The 24,057-nt window shown below is 42.6% G+C and overlaps 1 protein-coding gene across 1 annotated transcript; it reads right to left on the reverse strand.

The window, feature by feature from the left end:
* Window positions 1-707: 707 nt before the first annotated feature.
* RPA1 (replication protein A1) lies at window positions 708-23,957 on the reverse strand. The gene is made up of 17 exons (XM_069874394.1): window positions 23,885-23,957; window positions 23,365-23,412; window positions 22,995-23,073; window positions 22,360-22,468; window positions 21,490-21,578; window positions 16,723-16,809; window positions 15,537-15,669; window positions 14,554-14,656; window positions 13,350-13,418; window positions 13,016-13,208; window positions 11,417-11,556; window positions 9,630-9,778; window positions 8,204-8,336; window positions 6,665-6,841; window positions 5,270-5,377; window positions 2,076-2,162; window positions 708-1,725 (listed from the first exon to the last, which is right to left on the reverse strand). Exons 1-17 carry the CDS (start codon window positions 23,915-23,917, stop codon window positions 1,618-1,620), a joined length of 1,845 nt encoding a protein of 614 aa, XP_069730495.1. The 5' UTR covers window positions 23,918-23,957; the 3' UTR covers window positions 708-1,617.
* Window positions 23,958-24,057: the final 100 nt, after the last annotated feature.

The raw sequence follows: 24,057 nt of genomic DNA on the forward strand, positions 1-24,057 counted from the left end.
AATTCAAGACATCAGCAGAAGAACCCAGTCATGATCCTCAGGATTCAAAAACGAAGGGTTTGTTTGTGCAATTAATGGGACCAGAATAATGCCCTTCATGTCCATCAACGGAAATGGCATTTACAGTTCTGAAACATGAAGACTTGAGATGGCAAACAGGAAATTACAGGGAAATAAAGGGCACCAAGTGAATACATGAAGAAACAGTGCTCTAAGGAGCAAAATAAATAAATAAGTGTCAGTTGTGCGACCAGAGACCCACTGCAGCATTGCCTGGATGCTTGGAGCTGTGCAGCAAATGCCAAGCTGTGAGCTGCAGCCAGGGAACACATAATTAATGTGATTAGGAGCACACAGAGCTAGCATGCTCTGCTGACTGAAAAGCCCAGTAGCATAATTACTGTTTTCTGTACTTGCTCTATGTCTGAACAAATCTCAAAGCCTGGTTAGTTTTAGACTGCTGTGTAAACGTCAATAAAAATCCCAGAAGTGCCAGCTCATCAGCATTCCCAGGCACAGAAATGGTGAAAATATCACTGCATTTCCACACTGCTAACATCCGGCAAAGAAGTCTCCTCCATTCTTCAGTCTAACCTTAGAGTTTGTAATAAGGTAACATCTCCCCCAAGTGAATGCTTATTATGAAAGCTAATTAATTGCTTTCCAGTAATGAGAAGTCTTTGGTGTTCAAAGAAAGCAAAATTCACTACACAGGAATTAAACAGTGTTTATTGAAACAAAGCTCCCCCCATTTAAAGACCTGTTTCTGGTTAACATCATTACAAATAAAACCAAAGAAACTGAACATACTAACATAGAAAATATGCACAGGCAGGAAATGTGTCCTAAAATTAGCCAAAAACCCATAGTATTAATTGAAGAGAAAACTAAAGCAATGCTTTGTAGTTGCCTACATTTCCCTGGGGGATGGAGAGTCAATGCTTATCTGCCTTCCTCAGAAGAGACAATTTTGATTAATATCAGACCCATCTGACTCAGCCTATTAAACCCTGAAGGAAGGATATTCTTCAGATATAAGAGATATGTCTTTGATTAATAATTCTACCATATTGCCATTCCAAGCATTAACAACTGCATGGCACCTGTGGAAAGAGAAAGCCTTTGAATTCTATGGAAAGGAACTCGCGGTAACAGACCTGCTCTCCTTCATCCATATCTGAAAGCCGTACAACACTCTTCCTTCTGCCCTCTGCTGAACAAGTCAGAATGCCAAGTTTGTCACTACTTTCTGGCAAAGAAGTCACAATGGTTACACGATTCAGCTTTATGTATTGTAAGAAAGCAAAATTACTTCAGACATTTGGAATGGTTTGTCTGAAGAGCCTGGCAATCTGTTTGGAGATTCCTCTTTAGAGCTGTCACAGCTTAGTAGACCACAACAGTCCACGACATCGTGGCCATTAGAATGCACTCTTACCTGCCAGGGGCGTATCTTCAGAGAAATGCACTAAATCACTGAGCCCACTACACTGGACTACCATGCACGGTGTAACTAATGCCAAATTGTCACACGTGGGGTGGGGAAAAAGTCAATGTGATGACATCAGTTGAGCTTTTCCTGGAAGTTCTAGCTTCAATCAGTCAGCACCAGGCTCCTCAGCCTAGCTGAGCATTTCTCCTGATGCTTGCAATCAACCTTTTGCTGTATTCTCTGTAGTTCACAGGCTTGACATCCATTGCTGTAGCCTTAATACGAGATTCATCCTGTGGAAGAGAAATATGATGTGCAAAAGAACAACATTAAGCACTCCAGGCATTTGGTTCTAACGTCCTTCTGCCCCAGAACTTATTGTGCTTGGTATCAGGGTCAGCTGGGAGAGCAAACCTGACTCCCAGAGCAGCTATGTTGTTCATTTGAAACAAGCTAGGCTTGATGAACCTGAGGGAGCAGCATAAATGACAGTGGATTCCTCCCTCGGTGCTCAAGATTGACAGTGTTTGTGTCTTTGGAAACTCCTCCCCACGAACATAAAAGGAGGAAGCCACATCCTATGCAGACAAATGAACCTACAAAAGCCACGTGCTCTCTTATTTGCATTTGGAAGGATACTTACATTGTAAGTCTCCAGTTTGACTCGGATCCTGAACTCGTATGTGTTGAAGTTTGCATTTTGGAACACTTCTTCAAACGCCTGCTCATTCTGTGAGGAGGACAAAGAGATATCAGCTGGAGACACTCCAGGCTTCTGGTAGTGCCAGGAACTTTCCGAACCATGTGTTGCTGATGCTGGCAAAACAGCGGAACTGGATCACGTAGGTGCTGCTGAACCTTCTATCAAATTTTAGATGCTAAAACCATAACTTCAAAGTTTAAGAGAAAGTTGAGTTTCAAGGGCGGAACTTTTTATCTACCTAAGCAAAATAATGTGCAGTGGCACCGAGTCTGCAAGCAAGTGTACAAAGTGAAAATACAATAAACCCACGTGATTCTTTCATGCTGCTTAAGTGGCTGATTCTGATGTTCTGCTATGATCAAACACTGACAGTTAACTATTTCCATTTTCTAATAATTGTCTTATTAGGCATTCTCTTTCTGTGTTCTTCCACCAAGGCCGTGTGTATCCTTCACATCCTGACACAGACCTATTTAAAAGGATGCTTGATAAAAAAAGTAGATGTATGTTTTGAACATGTTTTTATAACCATTAGAAGCCTCTGTCATACTCATAACATAAGCTGCTTCTAATTACCATACGAGCACTAAACATCAGCAGCATTTATAACAGACAATTTGTCAAAACAGTAGAGAAGCAGCACACAAGTTATGGAGATTGTGGAGTTTATTTGTGTAAAAATTAGTTGTAAAACCTTTGCTGACGTTGCATAAAAATCCTGCAGCCCCATGACGCCGCAGACAAGTAATTATTAATGCATTTCTCCACCAGATGCACTTGAGTCAATCAGTCACTCCAGCAGCAGACAAAGCATCTGATCTGGAATTGAACCCACCTCGGTTTCCCTCCTATTCCAAGAGATACATCTGCTGTTTTTAAATGTGCACAGCACTATTTGACACTACACAGCGATTCTCCTAAGCTTTAGAAGCACAACAAATGAAGGTGAACAGGAGTAGCTCGTTTCACAGACTGCAAAATTTAGGTGTATACTTCCTGAATATTAAAACCCCTTTCTTCTGAGCATGGTACGGATTAGAGGATAAGAAAACTTGCTTAATAAAGCATTTGGCTTCCATTTCCAGCTCTGCCACAAAATATGCTCACCATTAATGACTGGAAAGTGCCGTTAGCATACCAGTCGCTGCTACCCTACATTAGCTCCTTTGTTAACAAGCACAGCGGAGAAGTAGATGAAAAAGAGTGCACGCAAATCTTCGCTTTGTGTGGTCACTGGCTGTACACGGGCTCAATACACACTGCGAGCAGCAGAAAGACTCCTACCAACTTCACAGGATACTGCATCAGGTCTTCAGAGAAAAACCACTAAGAACAGCTCACTGAAAACGCATCAAGTACCATTTTTAAAGGCTCATAAAAGTGTCAAATCAAAAACAATTTCTCCTGGTGCACAAAGCATTCCTGCTCAAGGGCTCATTCCACATTATGTTCCATTTTCTATCCTCAGCCATTTCCATTAGGCAGCTCTTCAAAAGACATTACATGTTTGTACTGTTACATAGGATCTGCTGTCCCCCCTTCCCCACCCAGTTCTCTTCAGCATTAAAAATGAACAAGAAATTTTGTTTGAACTCCAGCACAGATTAAGCACAACTGAAGAAAGAAAATATTGACGAGTTAACATCTGAAAACGGAAAAGTGAAAGCACATCTAATTAGAATGCCCTAGCAACGCATCTTCCAACAGAACAGAGGTGTCCAGCCTTCATAATATCACAAAGACTTGGAGCATCCCAGAAGGAGAAGCTTTGCATCACTTATCTCAGAGAGCTGAAGTGCAGGAAGTGTCCAAATGTCATTTCTGTATGCAAGTCGGAGGAAAACCAGCCCTGCTTTGCAGAAGCAGATTAGGTGTACAACAGCGTCTCAGGAACCCAGGAATCAATCCCTCTGCTTTGTTTCCCTCCCATAGCTGAGCAATGGGAGAACTGGTGTTATCTATGGAGCTATCAGGAAAAGACTAACCTCACTTGGAAGAAAGGAAAACTCAGCAGAGCAGCATATAACGACAAAGGGAGAAAAATACTGCCTGTCAGTGTTTAATGCCTTACAACCTTAAAACCTGTTCTAACCTGTCAAAGAATTTAAGCATCTCTGCCAATGACTGGTTTACAAGTCATAGTTTTCCTACGGAACCACAAAGTTTCTGATGATATTGGGGCGGGGGGGGGTGGAAATGAAGAGTTTTCAGAAGTGGGCTAACACGTGTGAGTTCAAAAAGCATCCTGCCTACTTAGAAAGATACATACAAAGCGTTCTGGAACTTTTTGGTTTTGTAAACAAATTTTTTGGAACACATTAGGGATAATGTTGTTAGCATGCATGGCTAAAACACGTTTTTTTGTACCTAAATTGCAAGAATCTGCAATGATAAAAGAGCCTGTCCTTGCGATCAGAGTCAACGCGTGCTAAAGGTGTCAGCCCTCTGAAGGCTGTAGCTCTATCAACAAGTCATGCCTCTCAAGGTCTGGGGGACACAGGCAGGCTGAGCTCCAGCTTTGAACGGCCAGCAGAGCTTGGAGGTAGACAGACTGACTGTGGGAGCAAACTATGGGGGAAACCAAGCAAATCTCTGTTCTCCAGGCAGATGGCCCATGGAAAATAATCCCGAGGAGAGTAAACAAGTCCCTGCCAAGAACTTCAGACTAGGGAGAAACAATGATTTGTTAACTTGTATGAGATATTGAAGTCCAACATCTGGAGAACCCTGGGCTGCCAGGCCCCGGAGCTGGCCCATCACTTAGAGGGCAGGGAAGGTAAAATTCTTGCCAAAACAAAGCAGAATATCCCTTTCTTTCATGTGGCACATTTGTATTGTTCTAATAAAAACCTTAATTTCCACAGCAACTACATGAACACAACCCACTGCCTCTGCCACTTCTGCTGACTCAGGAGCGCCACGCATACACACACAGGGATGAGATCATGTTCTGACGGATCAGCACTGCTGTTCCACTCTTACCTGACATCTTTCTCCAAGTTGCCTTCAAAACCAACATTACAAGTCTACTTCCTTACCAGGAGGATCAAAACAAGCAAGAAATCTGAGGGCAGCCCAACAAGACGTGCAAGGCACAGTTCAGCTTCTAGAATACAACAAGTGAATCAACTGACCTTTTCCTTCAGTTCTCCCATAAAAGCCGCATTTTGCCCAAGAATGAATTCTGCTGTGTCCTGGAAACAAGTCACCCACTGATAGTCTAGACAGTCCGCAATGGTCACCTGAAAAATAAAAGTCACCTCATCCAGTTGCCTCTTCCTCAAGGCAGACAAAAGACTGTACAAAAGAAAGATTTATTTTGCAGCTAAAAAGTGTTTTGAATTTCCAGTAACTATCAGAGCCCTATGCACCCTAACTACTTTCCATCAGCACAGGCTGGAAGGCAGTGACTTACCACGTTTATTTTTTTAAGCTCCATAAAACGTCACAGTAGCTTAGTGCAAGTTAATATTGACAGTACACCATGCCGCAGGAAAAGGCCAGCAAGATCACAGTGGTGCACCTTGATGGATATTCCGCTCCGCTCTGCGACCACTGATGAGCTGTGAGCAAGAACAGGTAGCCCAGAACAACCACCAAGGGGAACACCAGCAAAACTGCACTCTGCATTGACTTTGTACCTACCTGAAGATTGGAGCATAAAGACATGTAATACTGTGTTATGAGGGAACTATCAAAACAGTCAAGGACAAGACAGAGCAGTAAAAGAATCAAGCATGAGCCTCGCATGCATTTCCCGGCTGCTGCGACAATTAGGAGTGGGAAAACAGAAGACACACTGTTCAAGAGGCCACTGTTCAAGAGGACCCTCAGTGTCCCCTTAATACTCCCAGAGAATGGCTCTGCTATGTAAAGTAGTTCACGAATTCCTAGAAGTTCTCTGCTAGAAATTATTCAGCAGCAGTTTGTGTTTCAGTGTGGCTGCAGGGATAGCTCCCTCCTCTCTGCATGCCCACCTGGCACAGCATTTCTAAGAAGCAGATACAACTCTTATAATGCAGAGCAAAAGAAGGTTCAGTGCCTATGGTGTAAGCGGGCATCATGATAATCACCCTCAGACAACTTTCTGAAGCAGGCTCCATTAAAACATAAGACAGAACAATACCTACCAAAAAAATTGTACTAAATATAGGTAGCAGCTGTAAAAGTGCAATTACTGCTCTCCAGAAATGCCATTTTACTTCAGTTTATCTTCACTACTGAAGAGGCGTAGGCCATCTGTACTCCGCACTGCATAGTACACTTGGAAACCACAATCAACTGAGCTAGCATCAACTTTTTGGCAACGAGAAAAGCTTTTAATTGGAGCACTAGGAAAACAAACTGCTAATCAGCTCAATGAAACATCCCTCACCCAGGTACAGCATGCAAGCTATTTAAATACCCTCTAAGCCATGGGCACTGCAGAGGCAAACAGCACCAACACCCCATCCTCTCCGAGGATTCCTGTTTGGATTGTACAAGGAAAACAGGGGAGAAACGGGCTCTCCTCTCAACCCTTTACTCACCAGAAGCATCATGCGGTACTTGAAGTTGGGGAATTCGCGATCACACTTTTCACAACGATACAGGCCATTTTGCTGGTCTATCACTTTCTTGTTGCAATCCTGCGAGGGACACGCCTGGTACATACAGTTCTCTTTGCGCAGATGTACGACTGTGCCCACACAGCTAAAATAATCTGCCTGGGAGAGTGAGTGTGCAACATTAGCCTCAAAATACTCAATGTTTTCCAATTCTGAATTAACTACAAAGCAAGGCACCCATACTTGGATATTTAGGATTAGAAAGCTTAACAGCTATGGATTATTGGGAAACTGTAAATCAACCCCTCTGTTGCAATCATTTTCTGGCTTCCATTATGTTAAATAAAGCCCCTACAGCAAGATTATTTTGTGTTTCCATTGCAGGAAACTCCAATTGCTAGGTTTTTCTTTAGATAAAGCATATTTGCTTCTCCATTGTGTCTGTTCAAATCTCTGCTTTTTCACAGGATTAAGATTCTACGCTTTCCTGTGCTTCTTTTGGGAGCCAATACAAAACCCAGAAAGCCTACTGTGTAGTAGAACAGATAAGTATTTGATTAAAATATAGCCTACAGAACAAAATACCCACTCACCATACTAAAATAATCACTCTAATGGTTTAAGACCACGGTCAAGATTTTTAACAGATAAACAGAGGTTGCTTATGAAGTGCAAAAAACCTCACAAGAAATAGGTGAATTACAGGTAAAGGTTTTTTTCGTTAGATAGAAGTCAATGTGTATCCTCACTGGCTTAGCACTTACATTTGAAACAATAAAATTAAAGATAAGGCAAGAAGCTGCATGAGCCTAGAGAGGTCATTGGACTGGTACAGCATAGACCTGGGCTTTATTCCTAGCATTCCTATCGACCAAGTGCACACCCTTGAAAACCACTTCCTCCTAATGCACCCATTTCTCTACAACACTTAGAGCTATATATATATATATACATAAAACAGCTTTGGGATGAGCTCCCTCCTCCCCCATTTACACAAGGCTCAGAGTTCTCTTGCAAACATCGTATCATAGAAAGGTTTCAGTTGGAAAACACCTTCAAGATCATCAAGTCCAACCACTGATCCAGTCCTACTAAGTCTGCCACCAGATCACATCCCCAGCTCATCTTTTAAACACCTCCAGGGACGGGGACTCAACCAACCCCTGGGGCAGCCTCAGAAGAGACCAACCCCCACCTGGCTGCAGCCTCCTTTTAGGCAGTTGTTTTTCTCCAGACTAAAGAACCCCAGCTCCCTCAGCCGCTCCCTCATAAGGCTTGTGCTCCAAACCCTTCACCAGCTTTGTTGCCCTTGTCTGGACATGCTCCAGCAGCAACAAGCTTGAATTTACTTGAAGAATAATATTTAATAGCATAAATTCATTAGAATTTAAAATTCCCTAGAATTGATGACTGTAAAGAATAAGCAACCAGACTACCGCAATACACAGAACACCTGCATGAAGCCCAGCTTTTTATTTTCTCCCCAACACACCAGGCTTGCTCTCGGTGGCTGAGCTTTACCTTATCTCCTTGTCCCAAATTCTCAGATTTGGCTTCATACAAAGTTTTCCAATTGGTGTTAGCCCCTGCCGTTGGCCCACCCCTCACATCTGAGATTGAGGTACCTTCCAGCAGCTGCCCCTCGGCGTCAAACCTGCAACCACAAAGACACACGTCTCTTTTTGGCTAACAGACCACAGGGGCTTATCAAAAGCTTACATTTAGTTTTGTTTACTTAAAACACGAGGGATTTGTTTATCAATGATTGCAAGGGAAACAATTACAGTAATTTGTGTATATTGCAAACAAAAATAGCATTTCAGAATAAGTTAAGTCCGACTTAATTAGCGCAGTATTTTATAAACCCACAAAAGGAGGACAGCTTTGTTCTATATAACTGCAATTTGTTTGCCAGCTAGTGGTCAAACCACGCACTGCATGCTTCTTAAAGGCAGGCAGATAACAAGATTTAAGGGCATCAAGATATTTCCATAATTAAAATTAAATTACATGGTACCATTATCTTCGCAGCAGCTTTCGAAAGAAAAAAAGCAAAGAGCACTGAACAGATTATGCTGGCTCTGTTAAAATCGGAAAGCGCTGCTTTTCAGCAAAGGTTGCACTGCCACCCCATTGTGGTGGGTTTTGTGATTTAAGAAACACACCGAGACTCAGAAACCAAACTTAATTGAAGTGTGACACTCATAGCTAAGACTCATAATCAATTTACCTTCAACAACCACCTGAAGTACGCGAGAACCACAGCTCAACGACAAAGGGAGAGTGCCCTTCTATTTCATCCACGTTTGGGTGATTTAGAGAACCTGAACACCCAGAATTCAGGAACCTGATGCTGTCAGCACTCACCCCGATTTGTTTATATACCACATCTCACTGTATTAGTACTTAGAGCAGACAGTTTAGCAACTACCTACAACAGAAGCAACGAACCACCAAGAAAACACTTTGTTTTCCTGACAAGAATAAAAGTGTTCAGTTATCTAAAGAATATCCGATAAGGAATGTAGACCAGAATAAGCCAACATAGCTCCTCCAGTCCCTACCAGAGTGCGTGTCAGATCCCACACAATGGAAAAAGCCTGGGAAAAAAAAAAACCACTGTTCTTTCAGATAACGCCTTAGCAAGCGGAGCTGGTCAAGTCTGATTTCATGCTGCCTCCCAAGGGTTTGGGTCAACATGCACTACTCCTATTCCAATTTTTCAAGGTCTGTCATGGAATTATAAGTTTTTTGAACTGAACAACTTGAAAAGGACAGCCTTTCAGGCTCTAGTGCTTTCAAGGAAGAGAAGCTTCTATCACCCTGAAACCCCTGTCCTCTGCTGCCTTTCTTCAGCACTTTACAGACTGCTCTAGGACAGAGTAAGAGAATAAAACAAATACTCCACAGCAGGCTGGAATGAATCAACATAAACACACAGTCATACCATCCTCGGAGCTTAAAAGCCTCTGGGCTATCAGGGTTGATGACAACTGTACTCGAGGACATGACAGACAGGCTTCTGCCACCAAAATCAGAGACTCGGGCTCCTTTGATGGCTACCACAGGCTGTCTAGAACCATCAAACTGTTCAGCCTGCGTGTGAAGAGACAGAAAGCATTAGTTGCATGCTGTGGTAAAGGTACTGAACTCATGGTCATAACTTACAGATCGTGATGAGAGACCAAACTGAATCAAACAGTCTTACTGTATTTAGAAGGTAAAGCTTTAAGCAATATCATTAAGAGTTTAAGAAAAAGCAGCTAACAATTAAAGCTGTGCTCCTAACACCCCATTTCCTGGGGAAGCAGAGAGAACCCTTAAGTCACAGCACTGGTTTGGGAAAAAAAAGGAATGGTCTCCTTCATTAGGAGTTTCACGTAAGGATTTTAGAAAGGGAGATGGGTTATGGGAACAGAAGTTTCGCCAAACAGGAGAAATTATTTGGTCAGATTAGGCTCTTGAGGAGAAGAAACAACTCGCTCGGCTCAATTGAGCCAACGCTGTCTACTCTACTGCAGCTTAAAACATACAAGTGTAGCTATGCTGACCAAACATGTCTTCTTAACTTCCCATTTTCTGGTTTTAACCTCATCGAGATGCTTTAATGCTATTCAATTGCCATCAGTTTGTTATTGGAGCAAAGTCTGACACTAACAAAGAACCTCGTGGCTTAACAGAGATTTTGAAGGGTATAGATTTTCTGGACTCCACACCACTGAGGAAGCAAGGGGAGGATCACGTGCTTAAAGACTGCAAGCGAGATGGAGCGAGCAGTAGCATTCACTGTATCCATGAGATGCACAAAGAACACAAACCATATTGCAGCAGTCAGGGCAACGACTGTTATAAAGGAGATGCAGATTCAAACCCTGACTATGCCAGCTGTGAGCCATACAAACCCTCCCCTCGCAGCTTGTTGTTGTCTCTACCCTACAAGCAAACAGATTTAACTTTGTAAGATGCAGACCCTGATTCTCTGCCCTAAGAGCTATGCCAGGAAATGATTAGTAGCCTCTCTTGTAACAACCTGATTCAACCTCCAAACTTTGCGCTACTGAGCTTCAGTTTACTTCGTTTATATCAGCAGATGGTTAATGGTGCTTAGCTATCTACAATATCAGTGCACTTGATCATTTTGCCATAAAGCATCACTGTCAAGCTGGCAGGATCACTCCCATTTTATAGACTGGAACATAAATCCCTAAGTATCTACAACACCGCTGGAAAACAAAATAGCCTGTTAAAAGGATAAAGAAGCAGTTTACTGCACCTACTCAAAACTTTCTATTTCAAGGCTCTTAGGGTTTAAACTCCTAACTGGAAATACATCCTCTCAGCCCCCTAGTTAAGCAGCAATTTATGCAGGGTAATGTGCACCCCACCCTATGAACAAAACTCAAAGGAGATAGCTGTAGCCACTGGCCTTTCCCATAATCAAACTGCAGCTCGCATCCTTCCCTACACTGTTATCTTCAGTCTTTGGGCTTGAGACACGGTGTCTGCAGTTGTTCAGAACACATTAGACGCATCATATCAGCAGTTTGTCAGAGAGAGGTTAAAAACATCACACCTGGATGAAACCAGACAGTCTTTCACCTTCCCTCCGCCCCTCAACCTTAAGTACCCAGGACTGTGTCTCAGCACTACGTCCACCCCAGATGACAGCAGCTCACTCATTTTCCCACCCTACACTAGGGACCTTTGCACAGGAAGGGGTAAGAGAGCACTCACCTCATTGCCCCATAGCGTAGCTGTCACCACTTTCCCCGATATGTCCATCAGATGCACGTTCCTCTTTGATACCTCCCTATTGTTAGATTTTGTTACAATTTTAGTGACATCTTCATAGCTCTTACAAATTCCAATTACATCTGAAAAACAGTCACAATTTAGAGTTACACAAGGGTCACAACTGGGGAATACACGATCACAAGAGAAGAATTCTAACCTACTGTCAGATTTTTACCTTGTATCCTAGCTCCCTATTCAAATCAACTCTGATATGGAAATTGAGTGTATTATGGTAGGAATGCTCCACTACAGAACTCTTCAGTGCTTTAATTTTGTTGACGAATTCATTAAGATATTCATGAATGCAAGTCTCACCACATTAGCAAGATGAAGGCATTGTACTATCTTTCCCCATCACATTCCGCCAAAAGACTCCAGCCTTGATCCTGTAACACTCTCTCGCTGTTTAAGCACAACTCTCTCAGGCAAAAGGTTTCAAAGCAACTCTAATACAACGAAACAACCGCCTTGTGCCTTCACTGTAGCCCCATGACCACGAGCTGCAACTTAAACAAGTCCACGTGCTTGGGTAGTATGAACTAATGCAATCATAGAACGGTTTGAAGGGACCTTAAAGATCATCCAGTTCCAACCCACTGCCATCCCTTTGCACTCCCTACAAATATCCCATTTTTAATATTACAGGTCTACCTTTAAAATCCCTAGCTAAATGCCTCTGAATCACAGGCATCTTGTGCCTGTGAAACCTGAGAACCCTCGCCCCCACCCAAGCCTCTGATTTTTCCGGAGTACTCTGCCCAACAAATTACAGAAAAACAAACCTCCAATACTTCACAAAGCAAGCCAAAACAGTCATGCAACTTGGACTGGGATGCAACGAATTATGCCAAAATAACTACAGAGATAATTAGATAGTGAAAGAAAGCAAGACCACAGAAGGTATGAAATGCACACGTGCTGAGCAAGGACATTTTTTCCTTCAGCCTTTTCTGAGGAAAACAATGATTGTACTACAATAAACAAGCATCACTTGCTGTCTTTAAAGCACAGGTTTGAAGAAAAATCATATATTGTTAGCTTAAAAGTGCAGAGATATCTTAACAGGAAAACTGCTTGAGGTAAAGAAGGTTACAGCAACATGGGGGTTGGTCTCTTCTCCCCATTAGCCAGTGACAGGACAAAGAGAAATGGCCTCAAGATGCACCAGGGAACATTTGGGTTGGATATCAGGAGGAATTTCTTCACTGAAAGGGTTGTGAAGCACTGTAAGAGTCTGCCCAGGGAGGCGGTAGATTCCCCACCCTGGAGGTGTTTCAAAGACAAGTAGACGTCATACCTGGGGATATGATCTAGCGGTACACTTAGCAGGGCTGGATAAATGGTTGGACTCAATGACCTTAAAGGTCTTTTCCAACGAAAACCATTCTATTCTAGGATTCTAATGGAAACCACCACGGGATATCTTCATTTGAGAGATCACAACACTCAAAGCACTGTATGCTCACTGCCTCCCCAGCAGTAAGGATGCAAAAGTAAAACTTCAAAGCTTTACTTTGCCATTTCGCTACTTAGACTGACCAACAACTGAGTCTTTGGGTGTGTTCTCCAAGTCAGGGATGGATACAAAGTCAAACTGAACAGATGGAAGATGCTGGGCATCATCACACGGCACAACTGAAGTCTCATTAGTGAATGTGATCTCGTAGTCATTCTTAACAGCTGAATATTGCTTGTTAGCAGTCTTCAAATTGCCCTTGGTAAAATAATATACCTACAAGAGAAAGCAGTGAAACAGATGATATCACAAGTCAGAAAGAGAAAATGGATTGTATTCACCTTTAAAAATCCTTGCTACACTGAAGTTCCTCTTTCCTAGCTCATCTCAGTCTATGAAAGCACAATGCTACCATACCTTGTTCAATTCAATGAGTGGAAAGAACTTGTCTGCTTGATCATTGAATGCAGTAGCTCTAATCTCACCCTGCGGGGAAATAGGAGAGCTGGTCAGAACTGAAATTCAGCATGAAAAAAATACAAAGAAATCTTTGCAATGTTAAGTGGCATCAGCTCCACAGACACAGCGTGGTCTGCCAGGCTGGCTCCAGGCACACGAGAAACAAACAACATTCTCCTCGCATTTGTAGCTGTAGCTAAAATGACAGATTCTACACCTGACCATCAAATCTCACATCCAAGTCTCATTACTGTATCTAGAGCTTCAAAATGAAATATAAAGAGCTACAGAATTAAATATAAAGAGCTCTATACGTTATATCTACACCTCCAAAAAGGTACTCATAAAATTGGCATTAATTGCTGTTACATGCAAAATAAAATGCAAATAGCTCACACAGCTTCACAAGTGAGCACACAGGACATCGTCCTGTCTCCCACTCACATGTGTTAAGTCTTTAAGCAAGAATTAATAACAATTATAAATTTACTAGATATAAATATTGTTTTTTAAAAACACTTGAATCCAGACAGTATGCACAGAAAACAAATGGCTGCTGACAAGATGTTACATTATTAACCTCACATTTTATCCTAAACATAATCTAGCAGAATCTTGTTTGTTTTCGCGACAGAAGGCTGTAATCTGATAAGAGGTTTGACAAACTGCAAGTTTAGTTAGATTAACCAGATATCGTTCCCCAAACAAACCGCAGATGAAATTCCTTAGTATTACATTAATTTGTAATCCGATTTCCTCGTGAAAATGAAAGTTTATAAGGTGGAGGCAACTCTCATCTCTGTGTTTTGTACTGTGTATCTGAACACTGAGGAGACCTCGCTCTTTAGTCTACAGAAAACCACCACAAACTGCAGCATTAGGTTGTCACTTCCCATAAACAACTATATTTTGAAGCTGCAAAAATTCAGTCACACGCTATAGACTTTGATGAAAAATAATCAGTAATGCCATCCATTTAAGACTTCATTCTGGCTAAAAACTGGGTCGTTGATGCTCAACTTAATGAATACAGGAATACAAGCCTCAGTCATAATAACAAAATCCACTTCCTATAATACACTTTATTTCCTCTATTCTGTCTTTATGAAGGCTTCATCAGCATCTGGCATACATTATCTTTTTCTCACCATATGACACTTACGCTTTCATCAACCAGCTCTATAGAAAAGAGCTTTCCTTCACCACGGGAGTTGCTCCACGTGCGGATCTGGCCTTTTTGGGTAACACGAGCACAAATGGTCCACCTGAAATTGTGCAAGAAATCACTCTTCAGAGTCTTTTTTTTTTTTTTTCTTTAAGAAGAGATTGAATCGACAAACCTTTGGAACTCGAATGTCACTGTTTAAAAGCCAGAATCTTTCCACTGCACCTCAGAAACTCTTCCTGCTTTTCTGCTGCTTTTTTTTTTTAATGGCCTAGACCATTAAAAGCAGAAAGTTGTAGAGAAAGCAGCCTGCCATAAAGCACCCAACATGATAACAGCAGCAAACAATCCTCTGCAGAGAGGCAGGCCTCAAATCTTTTACTCTTCTAGGATACACTTCTCTTGCAGCCGTTTGCCTGTTCTGAAAAGCCATCCTAGAACTCAAGAGCTCAATTATAGGATTCGCATTTAACTTGGGTAATCAAATCAGTTTGCATAACTTAAAAATGTCATTCACAAAATAATTACATCCTCATGCTTTTCAAGAGAACAGTAGCCAGAGTGAATAGCTTACTGAGCTGCTGAGGCATTAAGTTACCAAAGAGAAGGTTGCTTTCAGGTGGGGTGGGGGGGAAGAGAAATCAATTGATTTTCAACTAGAATATTACAAACCTATCAAGCTCAGCAGGGCAACTTCACCAGGACAACGCAAAGGCAAATCTCAGATTGTTGGAGTGCTGATGAAATTCAAAGAAAACAAACAAAACAATCCCCTCAAACCACAAAAAAGAAACAAAAACCAACCCAAAACCTGTAGAGCTGGTTTTATGGAGGGGTTTTGTTTGTTTGAAGTTAACCAATAAACTCAAAAGAACTCAAAGAATGATTTGGCAGAGATTCACATATGAGAAAGCAAAGTGAAGCTATTGTTCCTTCACAGCTCGTGGCTGAGCAACACTTGGCCAACCAGGATAACTCACCTGGACTGGTACGGGTTCAAGCTGGCAATCGGCACCACTTTGGCCTGGGACCCCACTGGTGCCTTCATTGAGCTGGGAGCACTGGCTTTACTGAACTGGTTTGAGGGAGGATGGTACTTTGGAGTAGCAGGACCTTTAAAAAACCACAACAAAGCATAAAGAATTTCAGCCTCGCAGACAAAAGTGAGGTTAAAACCAACTGCTGGAGAAAGGTCAGAGCTTCTGCCACCACGTTGTGGGGAGCTACAAAGAAGACAAAGTAACACCAAAACACTAGGCAGGCACCTAAAACTCCATTCACTGCACTATGCAGGACCACAGGGTGGCTGAAAGTTTGTTAAATTGCTTCTGTTCTTGGTCAGAAGTATTTTCTAGGCTGCAAACTGCTCCAGAAGAGACATCCAGACCTTTAGATTGCTTACACTAGAAATCCCTAGTCAATCCCTTAAACGTGGTCTAAGCGGGAAACAACTAGTCAGCAGTAAATTCTCTAAGATACAGCCCATAAAGCTTTAGACCTATAATTTTTTGGGGAACAACCAAGAAAGCAACCTGTTTAAGTAGAGGAAGGAAGAGCTTGCTTGCTGCTGCAATAAACAAGTGTTAGAATTTTAGTATTCCTAAGAACTTTTTAAACGCAGGGGTAAAGAACACAGGTTCAAGCAGAAGCAAGAGCTAGAAGTGACAACATTTTTGCTTCTAAATGTCTACAGGCTGGCATTTAAATTGACTGCTTTTTTTCAGCATCTCACTATTTAAAGCCTTCATCCAAAAACTGCATTTATAGATCTACTATCAAATGATTTCAGCCCTGAACCGCTTTGCCCTCAGTATTTCAGCACCGATAACAAACCTGTTGGTCACCCCCAAGCCATCGCCTACCGAGCATCCACAGAGTTCCAGTTCAAGAAGGCCAAATTGCATCAGACTGGATGTTCAGTTTACAGTGCTTTGTCAAACTTGTTTCCTATTTATTTAGCTTCAGGAAGAACGGATTTTCTTATTATTATTAAAGCCAGGTATACTGTAGCCTCTTGAGAGAATTCACCTTTTAAAGCTACGGGTTAGTCTTTAATGCAGTGTTTCTCATGCGCCACTGTTACAGAAAGAAGCCTTTTTTAAATCTAAGCTGTAGTTTTACGCTACACAAACAGAAACCAGAACTCCTGCCCAGGGTGACTCTTACCTGGTACTGAAAAATTGCCGTTTGCTGGCTGCAGTTTGCTGGGTGCTGGGTTTGCAGCTGGAGCTGAAGGACGTTGCTGCCCTTGCCCTGGTAATCAAAGGGAAAAAGACCACATGGTACGGTGGGGAGCACAGTAATTAAAACCGCCCTTAAGCCTTTTTTAGGATGAAAAAATAATTTAAAACAAAGAACACACTAAAATTCAGGTGTTATAAGACACAGCAGCAGTAGCAAGCTATCCGTTGAACAGTACTACTATGGAGGAATTTCAGTCAGATCTCTTTCCTCAAGCAACTGCTTTCTACTCAGAAAGAATTCAGAGTTGACAGTTATTTAAAAGGACAGCACTGAAGTAATCTTGACAACTTCTCAGTTTTTGTAGGCTCCTCGTGCTCTGACAGGTAGTTTCTACCTAACAGCAAAGATGAAAAATGATAGGAGAATTCCCTCTTAAAAACTCAGAAAGGGCCAAAGCCCCACTGGGTAAAGTCAAACCAGGAGTTAATGCAAGACAAAGAAAACATTTGATGTATTTTATTTCCAAAATATGAAGATATTTAATGTGGGGGTGATGGAGTCATTTCAGCATTCACTGGGACGCAGCAGTACACTGCAGCTTGAGGCCATCCCCTCTCGTCCTATCGCCTGGAACTTGGGAGAAGAGCCCAGCACCCACCTCACCACAGCCTCCTTTCAGGCAGTTGTAGACAGTGATAAGGTCTCCCCTCAGCCTCCTTTTCTCCAGGCTAAACAAACTCAGAGCCATCAGCCACTCCTCATAACCCTTGTTCCCCAGCTCCATTTCCTTCCTTCAGACACGTTCCAGCCCCTCAATGCCTTTCTTGTAGTGAGTGGCCCAAAACTGAACCCAGGATTATGTTGATGATAAATTACAAGAGAAAGAGCAGAGTGACCTATCTAAAGAAACACTACACGAGAAGTCTAATCTACAGTTCAAAGATGTGAACTCCTCTACAGAATTGTCGTATCACTTTGCTTCCAGATGAGAAAATACCCAACGCTTTTGTCTTTTCAGTGCAGGCCTGCACATGCAAAGCCCTCCTGATAGCCCACATCAGAGGGAAGACAGTCAGAGAAAGTGGAAAAGAAGGTCAAACCAAGCCTGTAAGCATCAGGGGGAACAAAAGCAGAGAATCCCAAAATAGAAGGCAAGAAAGGATGACACAGAAGTTAAGGTAAAGGAGCAGAAGCACCACAAGGAGCCCCTGATGTGGTGTTGCCTGATGTTGTGTAGTCTACAGAGGTAACCCGCTGGTTATTTTTAATCTAAAACAAGGTCCTTGCACAAAAAACAAGCTGCTCCTCTAACTTGCCGCAGTAGAGTCACATCGGTGAACTGGTGACAGCAGTCTCCCTGGCAACAGAGTGACGTCAAACAGAAAAGTGTATTTACTGCAGAGTCCACTAGATGGAGGAGCCCGATTTCACCCTTGCTCGGTGAGGACCTAGTCAGGGGTCACCACTCAGCACCCCAAGTTAATTTTATATAAGAGAAGAAGGTAAAAGACCCACAATAAAAACATGTTAAGATTAAAATACGACTGGGCTGGGAAAGAACATTCAAGGACAACCAGAACATGCATAGGCCAGAGCAAGAGACTTCCTTGCAACTTTGGTTCCAAAGGTTTTTTCCATAGTTTTTTAACTAATCCCCCCACCAAAAACAATAAAAAGACTACCATTTATATTAAAACACTCGTATACTAGGAAACACTTGCATTTCATGAAAAAAAAAAAAATCACATTTTTATAGTTGCCTACTCATAGCCTGGTGTTTCTCAACAGATTAAGAATATATTAACACATCTACGCACGTGTTTAAATACAGAAGTGGCAGAAATACCTCTCCAATTTTCTCGCTTGTAGAGTCCAGGGACTCCTAAACTATAACTTCTGGTGGTTGGTGGCCTACAGATCACTTGGAAAGCTCAGAAAATTGACTCTGCTGGTTTCCACTGTTAGATTTTATTAGCAGAAGCTGAAAAAACACTTAAAATATCTCATCACAATTTTGCAATATATCTGGGTTAGCCAAACCCAAGATCTTCGGCCCAGGAGAGCCACACAGCCCACTCTAACACAACAGCTGTGGAACAGCAGTCTTGCATTTCCAATAATTTGTTACCACAAGGTCCTGCTACCATGCCACGGTAACAGAAAATGTGTCCCAAAACAGAGTCACCGTAGGGGAAGAAGAGGAGTGAGAATGCTCTTCGAAAGAATGGCCACCGAAAGGCGATGGTGGGAAGGGCACGAAGAAAGACTTCAAGCAAATGTGTAAGTACACAGACACTTTACCGTTGACAGATTAATGACAGGAGTTAAACAGAAGTGGCAGTTAATTGGCACAGTAAGAAGGAAGTCCAGCATCAGAGTAATTTGAATGAGACTAACGACAGTAATAACATTACTATCTAGTTTGGTACTAAGAACTAAACTGCTCAATCTTAATTTTAAATACTATTATGAAACGCTGCCTGAAAAGTTTTTTTTTTTATGATGAGTATTAAGAAGATTGTGTCTCCAGCCTCCTTGTTAGGCAGATTAACCTCCTACTGCTCCAGTGTAAGGTGGCCAAAAGCCAACTTCTCACTCCGTGGGTCCTACTGTGGCATTACAGTCTAGGAAAGACTATTCCTTAACGCTAGCCTAGTGATTTGAGATCCATATTTCTCGTAACATCAGAAGCAGGACTGAGCGTTCTTTTTAAAATGCCTGAACTTTTGCCTGTGAAAACCAAAGTGCTCTTCATTCTTCTGCATGAGCTGAGTGTTCCTTGAGAATACCATCTCTTAATATATACAGGAATGTAATGAATCTGCAAGCTGAAATACACCTCTGCCTTTTTATCAAGGTCTTCGAGGCAACTCAGGTGGCCCTGCAGAGCCGAAAGGCTGGGTTAAGCACACCAAATCTAAACTACTACCATTTTCTGTAACCGAAACCTTACGTAATATCAAATAAAAGGGTACAAAGTCTGCAGGATAATGTCAGTGTTAAATGAAATACACATCACATCAAATTCGATGTCTCTTAACCATCTAGTGCAAGACTACACTTACTGTGATCCTAGACCTGTAACTCTCCACGAGCATTTAGACTCAACAACTTCATTGCTAGGTACTTTTCTGAGCCCAATGATCAAAGTCATTGTAATTTTACCAAAATTCATCCTCTTAAAGGTATATTTTCAGCTGGGTTCTGTAAGATATCACATTCCCATTCGTTTCCAAGCAACAATATAACTGAAAAACACTATAGTTCACAAGCTCTTGTACCACACAAGCAAGGAAAAAGGGAGAAAGATAGAAAACAGTCTGCTCAATAGCTATTCTGGAAATTTTGGTCTCTACAGCAACTGTGGGATTAAACCATGAAATCTGAGATGTCAACACATTTTTAAAACAGCAATTAGCTAAGTAACTATCAAAGGAACAAAGGAATCTTTAGGCTCATGTAACAAACGCCCCTCTAATTCCCTAGGAAAAAGAGAAGTTAATGAAGAAAGATGTCTTTGCAGAGTCTAATTTCTACTTTGATTAGTAAAGTAGCTGTCTAACCAGAATGCCAGTGTACCTACCACACTATTTGTCCAAAGTAGCCTACAGAAAATTGTTACTACTAATGCGTGGTCCCTTAGTAATAAAAATATATTAACTCACTTCCACCAGGAAAAGAAATAATTCTTAAAGAGCTATTTGCTGTGATATTTCAGCCATTATCTGTGTATGTGTCAGTGACAGAGCTGTTCAAATATTTTCTTTAAGCGCTTATTATTCTCCCTGTTTTTTAAAGATCAGAACTGGAAGCACAGAACCCAATTTTGAACATATCTCGGGGGGGGAATATATTAACTAAAAAAAAAATGTTTGCTTAAGAACTGTAAGCTCAGCACGTGAAAAAGAACACAGGTACTTATGCAATATAATGAAAACAAAAGATTAAGGGCAGATTAAGGTCCACGCAGCGCATCACTGTCAGCTGGCAGGGTAGGAAGGGGTGCTTTAGGGAAGTCTGTGTTTTCATCCCAGCATCTCATCTATGTACCTTAAGCAATCTGAGTTTTAGTGCTTCCTGAACCCAACATCCACGCAGAGGATGCATTGTTATGTTTAACAGCCTTTAATGGATTTTTCTTTCACATCTAATTGCTTTCTGAACCAGTGCCAATTTTCAGCACCTACCTCAACAAGTTCCGTGATTTAACTCTGCTCTGTTCGGGGGTGCGGCACAGCCTTTGTTTTAAAACCACAATATGAGAACTAGAGAGCACCAAATGAACGTAGGAAAGAGATTCATCATTCTTTATTCATCTCCTCCATGCCATCTTATAGTTTGATAGATCATTATTACATCTTCCTCCTGCTGTTTTCTTTCCAGACAGAAGAAATTAGAATCTATTTGATTACTCATTATAAGGAGACATAGAATAGCTTCCGCGTGCTTACTGGAACTGTAGGTAGAGACGACAAATGTATCATAAAAACCTCTCAGTGTTATAAGGTACAGATGCTTCCCAGTACCTCATAGAGACTGAATCTTCAGCCACGGTGAAGAGTTTATTAGAAAATTAACAAAACCTATTTTGTGCTGTACAAATTGGAATGGTTTTCAGATGTGGACGTCACCATTCCAGGCACAGGATAGCGGGACTGCTTCTTTTTAAGTGAAAGAAATAGAAAGCTGGAAGACTATCATAACAGACCATCGTGTTTGGAAAGGTATTTGTTTACAGAGGATACTCACCTTCATTGTACGGCACCGGGTTGCCAATATTCCCACCGACCTTATCAGCGGTTTTCAGCACGTCTACATCCATCAGTATAACCACTCGCCTACAAACACAGGGCAGACAGTAATAAAGACTTTCGCTCCCTCTGCAAGCCTGACAGACGCTGAATATTCTTTGAGTGCAGACAAGAGAACCTGCCATTAGGGGCTGATTCTTTGGATGAGGGATCTGGAAGACAAAAGCTCTCCACCATCAACTTAACCCTCTCTTGAGGTACAAGTAGGCTTTAAATGGCATCACATTTCATCAAGGGCAGCTGGTGGCAGGCTGAACGAGCACACAAAACTGGCTTGAAACAACACAGTGTGCTAAAAGCATCAAAACCACGCCAGATTTTGTAAGAAAGAACATATTCCTTGCCTGAAAAGTTATATTCCTTCCAAAAAAACATTGAATAAAGACCATGAACCTCAGTTTATTTTCTCATAGACACATTCATATTTTTTATGCAATCACTTCCTTCTGTTCCCTTTTCATTTTGCAGTATTCTAGCTCCCTTCCCTCAGATTTTCATAAAGACCAGAGTCCACAACATCCAAGTAACAAGAAATCTTCACTGTTCCTTTTGCACAGAAGGTAATTTTAAGTGAATTTTAATGAAGCTTTGTACAATTTGGACTACTAGACACATCTGCACCCACAGCAGTCACATTCCATCAGTTGTTACTGCTATGGCTTGTGCTCTCTACTTTCCCTCCTGCACCCTAAAGCTGAATATTTTCAGACAATCACAATCAAAAGCATTTGGCCTCTGCTTAGGCACAAAGGATTGAGCACCCACAAACGGAGCTGCCCTTCCGTAGAATTTTAAGAATCATATATACCTCCCATCTTTCAGGCTGTTAACGATGTATCTGTTAACCTGGCAAATGCACTGGGCTGATAAGCGTTCCTCTTCCACCAGAGAGTTCAGCTGTGTTGCTAACATGAATGCTGCAGAAAGAGAAGGAAAACAGTGAAACAATTAACACGTGGCAGCCTTAAAAGGCACTGCCAACTTTTCCAGCCAGTCTAGCGTTGCGTTAGATCTAGAACTTGCTCAGTTAATTAACACACAGAAAACAGTGTAACTGCTAACAAGTCACCAAAACTGAGCATAAACTGCTATATTTATAGCTCAAACTTCAGAGCACAGTGACGGCTAAAACAGCAAAGAAATCAGAGAAAAATTAAGCTAAGTTACTCTATAATCACATTACAAAACCATGTATAGGTTTCTGTATTTTCACTCTACCCTGCAGCAAGTTAATTGCTTAAAGCTCACAAAGTTCCAAAAGAGAAGGATTTTGTCCAAAAGTTAAAAGGCAGCTGCACACTTCAGTGCCTGTGGTTCCCAGAAAAGCAGCATTCTCCTTCCATACCTATTTCATCACTTTGCACCTGGACAGTGAACTGGGAAGTTTCAGACCATTAATAGCTCCACACTTACAAAAACCTCGCTGGAGTTTGTCATACTTACAGGAGAGTGTATTAACCCCATCGCTCATCAACACTCGGTAACGTGGGGGCCCATTTCCGGTAGCGATAGCCCGTGTATTCTGTGCAGAAACAATGGAATATTAACCCACATTATTAGAAGACTAACTATCTATTCAGCTTCTTTTTGAGCACTTGAGCATAGCCCAAGTCATAGAATGGCTTGGGTTAGAAGGGACCTCAAAGCCCATCCAGTTCCACACTCTGACATGGGTAGGAGCACCTCCCACTGGATTAGGGTGCTCAAAATCATGTAAAACAAAACCGGGTGCACATCAGCCTTACTCAGCTCCTCCGCAGAAGTGCACACAGTCACTAACAGACTGGCATGAGAGATAACTGAGAGTACTCACGATGACTTGCAGCACAGGCTTGGAGACGTTCTCCCCTTGCATTATGGCCTAGAGAAAAGAAAAAACAGACACCCTCAACGAGATGCCGCCACCACCTCCCTCAGGAACATCCTGAGACCCATGGCTGGAACGGCCAGGCATGGGAATGGCTATCACAGCTAGACATAGGCAAGGTCCTCTCTACTCTAGGGACCAGGGCCAGGGGCCAGAACCAAGGCCCAAGGGCCAGGACCAGGAGCCAGGGGCGAGGACCAGGGGCCAGGGGCGAGGACCAGGGGCCAGGGGCGAGAGCCTAAGGGCAGGACCAGGGCCTAAGGGCAGGACCAGGGCCTAAGGGCAGGACCAGGGCCTAAGGGCAGGACCAGGGCCTAAGGGCCCTCTCCCCCGCCAAGCCGAGCACTTGCTCCAGGCGCGGCCTCTCCCCGCTCCAGGCCCAGACTGGGCTCGGTACCCGGTCCCCCACCTCCCCCTTCTCCCCAGGCCCCAGCGGGCCCCCTGTCCCCGCGGCGCGGCCCCTCACCGCGATGGCGCCCTCGCTGAGCCTCGCGCTCATGGCCGCGCTCCTCCCGCCGCCGCCGCCGAATCCTCCCGCCACCCGCCGCCGAGCCGCTTCCTTCCGGCGCGCGATGACGTCATGGCCGCGCGACCCTCCCCCTTCCCTCAGGCCGCGGGTCCCCTGAGGGCCGCGGCGGC

This window comes from Phaenicophaeus curvirostris, chromosome 21, assembly GCF_032191515.1.
Source record: "Phaenicophaeus curvirostris isolate KB17595 chromosome 21, BPBGC_Pcur_1.0, whole genome shotgun sequence".
Taxonomy (NCBI): domain Eukaryota; kingdom Metazoa; phylum Chordata; class Aves; order Cuculiformes; family Cuculidae; genus Phaenicophaeus; species Phaenicophaeus curvirostris.

Excerpts from the sequence above, each read along its gene's own strand:
- RPA1 (XM_069874394.1), bottom strand. The coding sequence starts at position 23,917 with ATGAGCGCGAGGCTCAGCGAGGGCGCCATCGCG. Across the intron at positions 23,413-23,884 it reads TCAGCGAGGGCGCCATCGCG|GCCATAATGCAAGGGGAGAA; the intron begins GTGAGGGGCCGC and ends TCTTTTCTCTAG. Across the intron at positions 13,209-13,349 it reads CACTCATTGAATTGAACAAG|GTATATTATTTTACCAAGGG; the intron begins GTATGGTAGCAT and ends TTTCTCTTGTAG.